General features: G+C 30.9%; 1 protein-coding gene across 1 annotated transcript in view; it reads left to right on the forward strand.

Annotated features, from left to right (window-relative positions):
• LOC145061873 (receptor kinase-like protein Xa21) overlaps positions 1 to 11,799 on the forward strand; it is a 50,436-nt gene extending 38,637 nt beyond the window's left edge. The window contains exon 4 of the mRNA XM_079009452.1: positions 11,312 to 11,799. Within this exon, the coding sequence (XP_078865578.1) occupies positions 11,312 to 11,649 (338 nt within the window). The 3' untranslated portion in view covers positions 11,650 to 11,799. The remainder of the gene's footprint in view (positions 1 to 11,311) is intronic.
• The last annotated feature ends 3,473 nt before the right edge of the window (positions 11,800 to 15,272 follow it).

Genomic DNA, 15,272 nt, shown 5'->3' on the forward strand with positions numbered 1-15,272 from the left:
AACTCTCATTTAGACTCCGTCGGCTAATTTTGATTTAACTTTTATTATATTATTTTAGTAGGCTGGGACAGGAAAACTCCGTTAGGAATTCACAACTCCTTCATCTAACGTCTGTTTTCGTCTGTCTTTTTACCGTTGGACTACTATCGATGAGATCTTCGATTCTCGTTTAGATCATTTCGGCTAGAAATTACTCGATCTCATATTTGAACTTCGGGCTGCATACTGCTAAGCTGAAACTTAGAAAACTCATAACTTCCTCATACGAAGTCAGATTTAGACGTTCTTTTTATGCATGCTCTCGGTTTAACGTATTCCACGACTTTCATTTAGATCGCTAAGGCCAAATATTGCTCTAACGTAAATTCACTATTTACGTTGCGTTGTGTCGTGCCAGTTCTGTCGCGAAACTTCGACAGGTCATAACTTATTCGTTATAGCTCGGATTTCAGCGTTCTTTATATGTATGGAATCCTTGTAACATATACTACAACTTAGTTAAGATTAATCCTTCTAAATAATCTTCCATCAAAAAGTCATTTTTGATGCTTATCATCTCTAAATTAACTAGCGCGGATCTACGGGCATTACAATTATCTCCCCCTTAGGATGATTACGTTCGGGAATCATCAACGAAATAGGGTTTGAATAATGATTCCATACGTTATCTCTTCATCCTAGGTAATAACCGAAACTTCTATGTTTCCTCGACAGAGTATCTAACTCTAGGCTTCTTCTTGACTGCAGGCGATGCTCAATCTTGCATCTTCTTTTCGTACTATGTTGGACTTTCAATCATAACCTTCAAGTTACAAAGTAAATCCTTATTGAGGAATCCTTCTTCTTGTTAGGATAAATACTTTCATTTATCCATTGTAAAAGACCGATGGGTAGTCCTTTAATGACCTTTCATCGAATGATGCAACGCTTAGACTCAGGTCTCTTAGATTCAAATTCAAGAATGGAATATATCTTCCTTCATGTTCTAATGTGATATGATCACATTTTAGCATGTAGCATTTCGAGCTACTAACTTCTTTAACAATGAGCGCGATACAATTGGTCGCTTTGATTTCAATATTCTGACTTAAGTCAAATGCTACATCGAACTCGGTTCTCGGAACCACGTAACAAACTCATCATAGTCAGACTCAATTTGATATGACCACTAGGGTCGAAACAACAATCATCTTCTTAATCATTACTGAAACGGTGGTAACGACATACCTGAATCAAACAAAATCAGTTACTAACTTATTGATAACCTTGTGACTTTCCCTGATCCAAGCGTGAGTCCTGTGCTTTTGGTAGTATAGGTCCCTACTACCATTCACACCTACGTATACTCGTCCAAAGTATTGTCTCGCAGTCCCCAAGTTCTTATCTCCTAAAATCACAAAACAATTTAACACATACAGATGTTTCCAAATAACCATAAAAATTTTCCTAGGCTCTACTAGTACTTCTTTTATGCGTATCTTCAATCATCAATCATGCTTCATCTGGATTGGTGATGGAAATGCTAGACGATGGGACAACTTCAAGAATTACACCAACCGTTCCATCATCCGGCCAATCGAAGGTGTACTTCAGACGTACCATACTCCTTTAAATTTATTGTTATTTTATCAGACATAAACAAAAGGCAAGATAACACCTTCTCTATCTTCCGATAGGTGTCATTCAATACATCAGATAACAAAACCATGATATATATCATTCATTGAAACTATTACACAAAAGTTCAAGTTCTACCTATATTATGCCTCTAATAGGCTACACCATAAGTTACTATTCATATCTCTACTTCATAACTTGATCTTTAGATATAAAATCCTCATCCTTGATTCCTCGTATTATTGTCTGCTTCGTCAAGGATCATTTAAAATTCTCCTGCCCTTGGCTGTGGCAGTGCATTTGGTCTTTCTCCTTCATTCTTCTTCGGACAGTCCCTAGATAAATTCCCTTCTTCTCGACATTCATAGCACACCCTCTCTTTGGATACACACTTGATGGCGTAATGCCCTGTCTTTTTACATTTGTAACAAGTCACCTCCTCGTCGCATCTCTCATAATGCATCAGTGGTACATTTGGCTTTGTAGCTTCTTCCCTCTTTGGGCAGTTCTGCTTGAAGTGCCCTTCCTCATTACATTCGTAACATACCCTTTCATTAAATGGACATTCGTCGGCGTAGTGACCATGCTTTCAACACTTAAAACATGTCACCTCCTCGTTACTTTTTCTAGAGTTTTTCTTTTTGCATTTACCGCACCATTTTTCTTTACCTCCTATTTTTCGAGACTTCGAGAACAAGTTTCCCTTGTCAGACCTTGAATACCCCCAAATTTCCTCTTCTTACCAACTTCAACCTTGTTGGCAATGCTACCGTTGATCACTTCTTCGACTGAGTTAGCAACCCCGATTGTTGTCCTAAGAGTACATTCTTGGCGTACTGGCACAGTAAGTTCGTCCTTACTTTGTTGAAGTAAACGCCTTGTTTCTTCCATCGGATGATCCAACACCATTCGAACCATTGTGTATACTCCCTCCATTATGATTGGCTCAAGTGCAGCTGTTACTTCTGGTGCACTCCCAATCACGTGTGGCTCAGGCTGCGGGTTATCATTTCCTAATCCATTTTGTGTGCTTTCCATTTCAATCTATACACCAAATTAGGCGAATTTAGATCATCATTCATGATATATTTTTAGATCATCCTTATCACTTTGAAACGTTTACATGCTAGTTCTAATATCATAGTCGTACGCTTAGAATCCTAAACACATAAGGTTTCCAGATCCGGTAGGTAACAGACCATAGATCCGAACAAATAATATCATATATGGAAAACATATAGCATTTAGAACATAAAAGCATTTTAGGAATCTCTTCTAAAATATACTAGTGATCGTGTCTAAAATATGGCAGACACTCATCTCACAACCTTCACTTAGCATTCCAAGTTTAAGTCTAGAAATCCTACAAATTCTTAGTTCGCTTAAAATAATGCTCTGATACCACCTGTGACATCCCTAATTTCACGGCCAGAAAAGACCGGTTTGTTTATGCTTTGTCTTAAAATCAGAGTAATCGTTTAAAGAAAACCGCTACGGAATTTGTTCCCAAAACAAAATGTGATAAGAATTTATCAAAGCATTTCTTTAAAATAATGTATTTTCATTAAATAGCAAAATCTTGGGATGTCATGTTCCGATACAGACCAAAAGCATAAATAATATACAATAGACCTTACAACAATTATTTATAACTACTGGCCTATAATCCAAAATCTCTCGTTATGCCAGCCAACTTATGCTCTCGTGCCATAACCTGTAATACAGAGAAAACTGAGTGGGTCTGGTTGCTAAGAGTTGAGTTTTTATGAAAGTAAAATTTGAATCCAATCCCATGAGGAACTGGTACAAACATTCCTTTTTTTGAAACTCATATATCATCTTACCTATGTCACCAGCAAACTTGTTGCAAGAATAGTGAAGAAGAGCTTGGATTGCTAAGGTTTCATCCCACGGTGATCTAAGATTCGTTTAATATGTCGATAAGAAAGCCCAGAATGTCTGGTGGTTGCAATCTTTTGTTTCAGTTCATAAACACTAGGAACACTCTATTTTCCAAAACTCTTGAGAAGACCCAACCATATTTATGATGTCGTGTTTGTGTAACTGATGTTGTTACGGATGTTCTTCTCCATTGCAGTGGTAAGCCACCCCTTAATCATTATGTTGCAAATCATTCACAGAATGTTGTCATCGTTAGACCCTTTCTCTGGTTTCTTGATCGTACCAACAAACTCAAACTTATTTTTTGCAAAAGGAAGTTCTCCATCTCTAGTAATCATTTGACATGGTTGTTGTCTATGAGGACATCATTAACGTGGAGCTATTTAGAGAAGTCCAATGGATGAAGATAATATGGGGAATTATGATCGATCATGGTGTTAGAGCTTTCTCCTATCTTGTTTTGATTGAAGATCCTGACATCTTTATAAGTGCATTTTTTAGGGTTTTGGAACCTGCTCTGATACCATCTAAAATTCTAATGGCATCAAGATTAATATGTTTCAATCTCTTATTGATTATCACGTTTAAAGGGGAATAAATAGATACAAGAAAGCATAATAGATTAAACATAAGATAGAAGCTAGGAAACTATAAGCATAACACAATAAACATAAAATAATATCCTATATCCTATAGCTTTCGACTTTACTTTTAGAATCTCTAGATGGAATATGTAGATTCCCTTTTAGAATTTTCCTTATGGATCCTTCTTGGGGATGTATTCTACACATCTAGCTTCTAACGATCAATTTCAATAAGGTTAAATTATATTTGACGTCCTTTGGAATAGACATATAGACTACTACAAAAACTAAGTCACACAATTTGATCCCGCTTGGAGATTAATCCCCAATTAATTTCCCTTTCGTATTTTTATCCCTTTTCATGAATTATCAAAAAGGTTAGTTAAACATCAACTGCTTTGTTCTAACCACCTTTGTAACATATTTCTTTCATTTATGTACCAAGGATCTTTTGTCTAGGATAATGTGTTATCACTTATCAATTATCTAAAGAAGTGGGATTACATCTATCTGAGCTCCGTCTTGTTATGAAATAATTAATTTATCACAAGATGAACTTTACTATGAACGCCATAACAAAGATTGCAATCCCCATGCTTGGTACCATACTATGATTATAAGTTTTCAAACTAATAAGCTCTTTGTCAACTTCTATAATTTCCATCTATTCAACTTTTATGGTTAAAAGAGCAACACTTGGGTTCGTTTAGTCTAAGATAACCCTTTTTCTTCTGAAAAAAAAAGCCTCTTTAAATGTTCCTTTCTAGTAGCGTATTAGCCATTTAACTCCTTAACAACGTTCTTTACCCATATTTGAGATAAATTTGCACACAAGTCACACTACATGACCAATTTATTGCCTTGTGCATAACTTATCATACATATGCAATGTGTATGAATAAGGAACTTTGACTGCCTCTTCGTCTTCATCAATTTTTTAGTAATTTATTATTTTAGTGTTTTGGTTGATCTCGGCATGTATAATTCTACTTTTTGCATATGTCATGTTAAACTTATCTAACACTTTCCTGATTTAAATCTTTTGAAAAGGTTATAATGTATCTCATGTTCTATCTATAACTATGAACATGCCAAATATCTCCCTAGTTGTACCAAGTCTTTTGTTTAAAATTCTCAAAACAAATGTTTATTCAAATTTTTGATATCTTTCACGTCGGTTCCATTTACTAACATGTCGTTAACATATAACAGTAAATGATGTAAGAGAAACTAAACTTTTTTCAGTAGAAAAAGTGATCAATTTCACATTTGATATATCTATTTCTCTACATAAATTTTTTGAACTTCAAGTACCATTACCTTGGTGCTTGGATTTACCTTGGTATCTGTTTTAAACCATATAGAGTTTTATTCAGTTTCATACAAATTTTCCTTATCTTTAATTTGAAATACTTTGGGTTTTGCCATGTAGATATCTTCATTAAGGTCTCCAGGTAGGAAAGTTGTCTTAATAGTTAGTTCCTCCAAATATATGTCGTTAACTACGACAATACCCAACAGTAGTTGATTTTGATCATTTGTAGAACATAATAGAATATATCATTTTAATTAATTTTCCATTTTATTGGAACCCCGTAATCACCAATATTATTGTGTATCTCTTGCTTCTATCATGCTCAACTTTACCATGAATATCATTTTAATTAATTTTCCATTTTAGTGAATGATGGTAACTTGACCAATAGTGAAGTCTAGTTGTTACCAAGGTGCTCAAATCATTATCCATATTTGTATCCACTTTATTCATACTTTCATCATCAATGCCTCTAGAAAATAGCAATATGTTTACTCATGGAGTATATTAGTAGGTATAGTATCTCTACCAGATCTTTTAATAATATGGGTTTTTGAGGCTACTTTATACTTTCAAATTTTACTATCCTTTAAGATTTCACTAGCTTCAAAATTTATACTTTCATCTATGCTCCAATATCTATGAGATCTCTTTTATCTCTACAACATTAATAGGGCATGTAATGTCTTTCTTTGTAACCACCTCATACATAAATTGATATTTCATATATTTCATCATTCCTTCAAAATCTATTGCAAGCGTGTTTTTATAAATGGTGTTCTTATTGAATGTAAAGTAGTTTACTATTAGAGCTAACCTAGTTGGAGGTATGGTCTCTTTAATAGATCTTCTATCAATTGAAGTTTTTTAGGCTACTTTATCAGCTTCACTATTCATTTAACTCTTACTCTTTTGTGGGTTCCCAAGACCTTCCAGTTCCACACTTGTATCTGAGCTCCCAATACCTATGAGCTGTTTTTTTTATCTTAGAAGCTTTAATAAGTCATGTAATGTCTTTCTCTGTGACCGTCTCAAACATAAATTGATATTTCCAATGTGGTTTCTTCTTTCCTTTAGAATAAGTTACAAGCTTGTTTTTAGAAATAACATTCTTATTGATGTGACATCTTTGCTTCAGATAACCCTTATACGTTGATCATCATAAGTGATACCCCATATCATCGAAGTTATAAGAATCATGTAACACTCAAAAAATTAATACAAAGTACATCTAATTTTTTTCATTTTTAAACTACAAAATTAACAAGCTGTACATTTATATTAACATATACCTAAACAAGTAGTTATCATAAGATTGTATATTTAACATGACATCCAAGGATGCGTCCATGTATTTCAATCCTTCTAAAGTAAACACAAAACTATATAGTCAACTTAAAAGTCTGTTATCTCTTGGCTCCAGCTTTACCCTTAACGAGGTTACTTGGTCCTAAAAGGTATACAAAATATAAGGGTTAAGTTATGCAAGATTAGTGAGTAACTATACCACCCACAATTTTATCCATAAATACACCCAAACTTTTTCCTTTTTATAAAATATTATACAATAATTGTACAATACATATTAAACATTAAGTTTTAAAACTTTAATAAACATACAAAGAAAGCGTAAGGATCATATTAGGTTGTTACAAATACTACAATATATGTTTAACGATACACAAAAGTAACTTTTATCATTTCCCTTATTTCCAACACACTTTGATTAATAACTCCTTTAGTTCCTAAAATACACATCAATAACATATACAATAAGCAATATCCTTAGTGAATAAAACTTGGATCACTTTATAAAATTATTATACAATAAAAAATAACTTCTCATATATCTCAAACTATTCCATACCCATCCCTAACAATAGTATTTCGCCACCAAGGCTACTACTAATACTATTCCAATGGTATTCAATCACGAAGACTACCAAAATCACTTGATTCTCATTTAATGGTATTTCAGTCACCAAGACTATCACACTAATGATTTCATACCCAAGATATTACGGTCACTAAGACTAACCCAATTCCATTTTATTTAGAACTTTAGCATTCAAACACTATGTTTGCTAAAATTTATCTTTCATCTCCATATATATATATATATATATATATATATATATATATATATATATATATATATATATATATATATATATATATATATATATATATATATATATAAACATAATCATTAGTCATGTGAAATCCAATCCATAAGTAAAACAAGTTTTACTCACCTTATCACTTGTTGATTGCTTGACGTTCCAACACCCGAACTTCTATCCACAACTTTGTCTCCCGGAGCTGTTACAAGAATCAAATCATTCTTATATCATCATACCCTTTAGATGCTTAACTACCATTTTTATCAAATGATTCAAATAATTTCAATTAATATATTTATTTCATCATTCCAACATTCAAATTCATGTTAATTTTAATAATTAACTTCCATTAAGCCTTATTCTATTAACCCATATACTCTATATAACCAATTCATCATATTACATAAATCAGTTTATAGAAACCAACTTTCAAATCATTAAATGGAACATAATAATTATACAATAACATTCTTATCATACTCATTCTTACTCCAATAAACATCATACATCCAAACCCTAACTATTAATATCAAATTCCAACTAGGGTTCATGTGGTAAAATCTACAAATCAAAGATTAAGTCATGGTAATCGCTTCATACAATGTATTTGAACTAGATAAATCATTAATGACCTAAAATACATCAATTTCACCCATACTACAACTAATTTCGGATTAGGGTTCTCAGCCCTAATTCAAATTCGTAGAGAATTTCAATGGAATAAACATTTTACCTTTAATCTACATACAAAGATGAAGCTTGATTGTTAAACCCATCAATCCTTCTTCAAGATATGACACTCTAACTAGGAAATCGCCCAATTATCGCTACATATCACTTATGTTCTGATGTCGTGTGTTTTGGAGTGAAAAAGACGAATTTGCGTCTTTTAATTTTCTTCTGATATAGTCACCAAGTCGTGGTGGTATCTTGACCACGCTTGGTGATGGGCGAAGGCTTACATCTTGTTTTAATAGTTTTCACAACACTTTTTATCTGCCACAAAAGGTTTTCGCCACTAAAGTATTTAACAATCTACTTTCACTACGTTGTGGTATACCCGTTCCGCGTTGTGGGTCTGTCAAAGAACATTGTATTCATTTTTACGTAAAAAAAATCACCGCCTCCTACGCGATGGCACAACCTCCACCATGTTGTGGTTTCTGAAACTTCAAAAATTATGTTATTTATTCCCATTTTACCCCTCTTTATCCTCCAACCATATATAAATCCTTTCCTCTCTTTCTTTAACACTAAGTCATTATTTTTAGGAATTAAGACACAATTTATACTTTCAACTAATTTCAATTTATTAATTATAGCAAATAACCAAAATATCCTTTTTAACCATTAAGTTCTTAATAACACTTTATGCTTCATAATTATCAAACATATACATTCATACATATTATAAACATCATTCATAACTTAGTTAAATTAGGACATTACAATAACCTGGTCACTGTATACAAATAATATCAAAAATAATTAGTCATAAAGATTAAATCAACACTATCATGCATAAAATTATATACTGCCTTTCAAGGTAGTTCAAGTTCCAAAAATACTGTCAATTTATACAACCCATGTGGTTCTTAGCCACAAATACACACCGTCATCATAAAACACATCCAACAATGGTCTTGCACATACGGGCTCACCATGATCATTCAACAACTATTAACTACGATTCTTGCTACAAAGTCTTACCATGATATATTCAACAATTAGCTCCTCTGGTTCTCGGCTCAAAGGCTCACTATGATTTCTTCAACAAATTAAAATTATTTTATTTTTTGGCTACAGCTTTACCCCTAGCGGGGTTACTTGGTCCTAAAAGGGATACAAAAAATAATGGTTAATCATAGTTATTTCACTTAATTCAATAATAATAGTAGCATACCAAATATTAAGAGGGAAGCACAGTTATTCATATTAAGATTTTACTTGAGTGTGAGTTCCTACTCCTTGTAGTTTTTATCACCTTTTGTCTCTAAGGATGTTAAAACAACATAACATGATTAAGCATAAAAATCTAACAATACAAATATATTATCTTTGTAATACATATTTAACTCCACAACTTTCGAAAATCACCATCATCAACAATTCCAACCCTTACATGGATTGAGCTTAAACTTAGAGGTTCATATTTAATTTTATCCACTAAAGCCTCATCTTACATCAATTTGTAAGAATACTAGTTTACTTTCGAGTTTTTAGCCATTTATCCAAATTGGGGTTTAATTCACCACTTCCCAGTTCATCATAACAAGAATTTCATGCTTTGTTTTAGAAGTCTAAACCTTGTAAATAAGTAATTAACACTCTCATTTTTCTTATTTATCATAGTTTTCAACATACAAGAATATGTATAAATTAGGGTTCATAAACCCTCTTTTAATTCGGCTGTCAAAACAAGAAATCATTGCGATAAGGATAGATTTTTACCTTCAATGGAAAGATGAATCCTTGTATTTCCCTTTGATTTTCTATATATTGCTTCAATCAAAGATGAAGTACTTTAAAAATCATTCTCCCTTTTCTCCAAAATGCATTGGAGGTGTTTAAAGTGTTTTTGGGAGAATAAAAACCGACTTAAGCTTTTATATGATGCTTAGGTTCTCGACACAGTTACAAGGTCCATGTTTTCTCCAATTTACTCATTTTAGCAATGTACTTTAATTACTCAAACAATGGTACCTTGATAACTTTATACCATTTATGTAACTCAAAACATGGTCCTTGTAACCACTGAAATTTTCCATCTAAGGAAAATAGTTTGACCCGTTTAAGCTCAACTCAAACCCCACAACTGCGAAGGCACATAACTTTCTCATATAGACTTCGTTTAAGCTCAACTCAAACCCCGCAACTGCGAAGGCACATAACTTTCTCATATAGACTTTGTCTCGCCGATTCTTTCACTAATGTGTTCTATATTACCATGATACATTTTGAAATAAAAATTCAATCATTTTGACCATATTAAGCGCAAATTTCATTACTTTAAATATGGTTGTAAATCAACAAGTTTGTTAAAACTATCATGTTTCTTTTCAAATAACAGAACTTATTCATTACTTTTCCATACCAACATTTACAATGAATATCATTCCACAATCAAATCTTCAAAATATAACTACACCTTATTCTACCACTACCGGTTTACAAAACAAAGTGTTACAAATCACAAATTAATAATATTAAGTGTGTAAAGGCTATCTCTCCAGCTTGTCGTTCCTTTTCTGGAATCACAATCCCCATTAGAATTGAGGGTCCAAGGTTGATTAGAAATCTTTTTTGTTCTAACCAAATATGCCCTAAAATCAAGCTTGTCTTGTAACCATTGCCAAGTCTTAGTAGCGGGTATAAGGTCAAGGAAGATCGGACTCCACAACAATTCTACAACTCACAAAATACTCAAAGAACCCACCTTTTCAAGTGCATATTTCCTTAACAATATTATATTACTTCCTCCTATCAACAATAACTTTATTAGAGTTGTTTGTCGTAAAATGTCCAAAGCAGTTAAGTTGACAACTTTTCCCAAATGGGGAAGATTGTATATTTAGTAGATTTTGATCATCTATCCAGGACTCGTGCCCTTATGGTAGTAGGTGTACTGTGTAAATAATTTTTAGTTTCAATGTATAGGAAATAAAAAGGATTCATAAAAGGTTGTTATGATAATACAAATCTCTTGGTTGAAAAACCTAGAACCACAGTTGGAATTAATAACTTCTAATATGCTACTTTATCATGCGTAGAATATGGGATGGAGGGAATAGTATCTACCAGAGCCGATGTCTATAATTTTGGAATTCTATTGTTAGAGACATTCACAAGGAAGAAGCCCACTGAAGAAATGTTTTGTGGTCAGACAAGTCTACGAAGCTGGGTACTTGAAGTAGGACAACATTCGATTTTTGATGTAGTTGACATGAATTTAATCAATGGGGAATTATTTACCAAACAAGAATCTCTAACATCCATTTTTAATTTGGCAATGGATTGCACCTTTGATTCAGCTTCTCACAGGATAAACATGAAAGAAACAGTGATTAGGCTTTGTAAAATATACAAGAGTTTCGTGGCAAATAATTAGTCACATGTATTTGTCAACATAACATGCATGTAAGTGTTTTCTTCCACAAAGATTTCCTGAAACACATTATACCATGCTCCAAAGTTCATTTATAATATGTAATGTCACAAACACACCATTGTCATCTTTTATAATATGTAATGTCACAAACACACCATTGTCATCTTATAAAAGGCCTCATCAGTTCTCTTTAAAGAAACTAAGATGGTTTACCTCCAAATATTAGGCTATATGGTAATTTGTTGCCATACAGAACTCAGTATTTTGAAAATCTTGAATAAATGGTTGCACAACAAGATGAGAGCTTTCCATCAACCACCATTAGTTTATCATTGACTATATACATTAACGCTTCTCGTTGCATAAATATATCAAATTTATGCATTTGATTGATGTCAAGAGTAACACGGTTTGATGGAGCAAATATATATGTTAGAAGAAATCCAAACAACCGAACTGGTAAAACAATCATTTAGTTGTTTTATTGGTTATCAAGTAACCATGTTTTCTCTTTGGTCTTTTAATCACCAAAGTAGAACTCAAGAAAATCAATATAATTTTTTTCAGAAATTTATTACAATATGAATATCCAATTTACAGCAACACAACATGTCCTCAATCCATTAAAATCCATTTTGCATTACAACATAAATTCGTATTTGTCAATATTTCATTTTGCTTACAGTTGAGTAAATGTACTTTCTGTCAAATGTATTTGGTTTGTTGGTGTTAGTTTGTCTATTAGTCAATAATTCGCATATCATTTATGGTATAAGCCCAAACATTGTTGGGAACAGTGTCACCAAGGTGATCAAACTACGTTAACTAAATACTCCATTATATTTCATATTACAGTGGCTTGAACAAATAACCCAAACATATAGAACATGACAGTCTTCCATTCTTGAACTCCTTCACCTTCAACTCAGCAAAAACCTTTGGATCATTGGCAAGATCCAATGGGTCAAAACTACCACCAGAGTAAATTGTTCACCAACCTCGCCTACAGGTCCACCAGCAATCTAATAACCCTCAATGGCTCGATTGCACCCATTAAGATGAATTGGTGCCCAGATAACCAAGATGCTCTAGGCATGGATCTAACTTGGGTTTAATTCCCTAGTAATAAAAGTGTTATTTCTACTTTAGCAATGAGTTCCACATGGATAGGTGAAAAAACATTTAGTGCGTGTTTTAGTTCAAACTCCACTCAAATATTTGAAATTAAATTGGATGTAATCTCTAAAACCTAGGTAGGTGTAACGGTGTTTTTGAGAATTATTATCGAAATGACGGGCTATATTAAAAATCAAAGAACTAGCGTGTGTACACTTATATCATTTCAAGATTTTCAATCCTAAAAGTTTAAAAACATTGAATCATGTGCATCAAGCAAAGCTATACCCTAACACCCGCTATTTTAGGGTAAATAAAATAAAATATTCATAAAAGTACGAAATTTTATAATAATGGTATTGAAAAGAAGATATAAAAATATAAAGAAAACTTATATATAACAGAGTTGAGTTAAAAATGTAAATTTGGTAAAATAAGAAGTTGGTCTATGGTAAGAAAGTAAATGAAAACATGTTACAAATCACAATATATATCTATAATTAAAATTCTCTTTATATAGAAACTAAATATATTCTTCATTAATGTCAGCAATAACATTCTTTCAGAATAAATTTGCATCTAGGTTTTTATGTATAAGTTCGTTTTTTGTTTCAGGAATCAGACAATTAAAATACAATAAATTTGCATCGAATATTAAGAATAAGAGTATATTCTACTAGATTACACTCTCATTTTGCAAGAATACACTCTTTTTATTATAGATATTAATGCATTCCAAAAGAAAAAAGAATTATAAGTATGGATATCATTAAATATGCATTTAATTTTTACTTAATTCTTATTAATGCATTCTAGAACATGAGAGAAAACATTTCAACATATATATATATATATATATATATATATATATATATATATATATATATATATATATATATATATATATATATATCCGGTAAGAAATTTTTTTTGGTAGGAAGGTAAGAAGTTTTTTTTCTACATATTTTTTTGACGAACAAAAGAAATGAATCACTAGATGATTAATTTGTAAGATAATTCACAAGAAAGAATTCCCAAAAAAACATCTTTATGATTCATATTTAAGTAAATTAAGAAAAAATTCACTTTTGTGACAATTTTAGTGAATAATAACAAAATCATTGTATAAATGAATCATCGATATGTTTTTTTGAGAATTTTTTTTTTTGTGAATCATCTTACAAATGAATCATCTAATGATTCATTTTGTTTGTTCGCGAAAAAAAGTATGTCGAAAAAAAACTTCTTACCTTCCTACCAAAAATTCCTTCTTATTTGATCTTGACTCTATATATATATATATATATATATATATATATATATATATATATATATATATATATATATATATATATATATATATTCTAATAAAAGAATAGTTTTATTCTCCTTTCGACACGTGTCACCATATTAGGCCTCATAATTAATGTATATTTTATTTTTCTTTTGTCATGTGTCGCTCTAATATGTTTCCAAATTAATGCATGCCACTTGTCAACCAACTGATTCTTCATTTTAAATTTCAAAATTTAAAATTTTCACTCTAATTACATTAAATTAATAACATTATAATAAAACTAATAAAAATTATAAAGTGATAAAATTTTACATATTTATTTAAGTCAATGATTATAATTTTATATTACTAAAAAAATATTAATTAATAATTTATTTAAAATAAGTGATTAATAATTTTGATTTTTTACTATTAAAGATTAATTCATTCTGTAACTATGGTTTCAACGAGTTATAAACTAGTATACTAATAAAAGAGTAGTTCTTTTGCCCTATGTCACCATTTTAGGCCTTATAGTTAATATCATGTCATTTGTCAATCTATTGATTCTCCATTTCAAATTTCAAAATTTAAATTTCTCATTTTAATTACATTAAATTAATAATATTAGAATAAAAAATAAAATAAATTTTATATAAATTATAGTAAAATAAAATTTATACAAATTATAAGATAATATAATTTTACGTATTTATTTCAATAAACGATTATAATTATATAAATAACTAAAAAATATCTCTTAATTAATAAGTTATTTAAAATAATTAATTAATAGTTTTGAGTTTTACTTAGAAAGTTTAATTAATTTTTTAACCATGGTTCCCATGGGATATAAATTACTATATATATATATATATATATATATATATATATATATATATATATATATATATATATATATATATATATATATATATAGTTAGGTTCAAATGTGGATTGTCATCTATTGTACGGACATATGGGCTGTGCTATTCTGTGAGAATAGCAAAGAAAATAGGTTGCTTGATAATTTGAATATATTAAATCTTACATAATTATTATCATTATCACATATTCTACCTAATTAAATTGTCTATAAGGTTACTATGGACTTTTATTATTATTCTCATTTTGTTAGAATGTCGTCAAAATGTTTATCGATTTGTATTTTGTAAAAATGAAAATGAGTGAAAAACGATGCTTGAGAACAAACACGAATAAGAATTAGTGA

Source organism: Lactuca serriola, chromosome 7 (assembly GCF_051521515.1).
Source record: "Lactuca serriola cultivar US96UC23 chromosome 7, Lser_US96UC23_V15, whole genome shotgun sequence".
In the NCBI taxonomy this organism is placed as follows: Eukaryota; Viridiplantae; Streptophyta; class Magnoliopsida; order Asterales; family Asteraceae; genus Lactuca; species Lactuca serriola.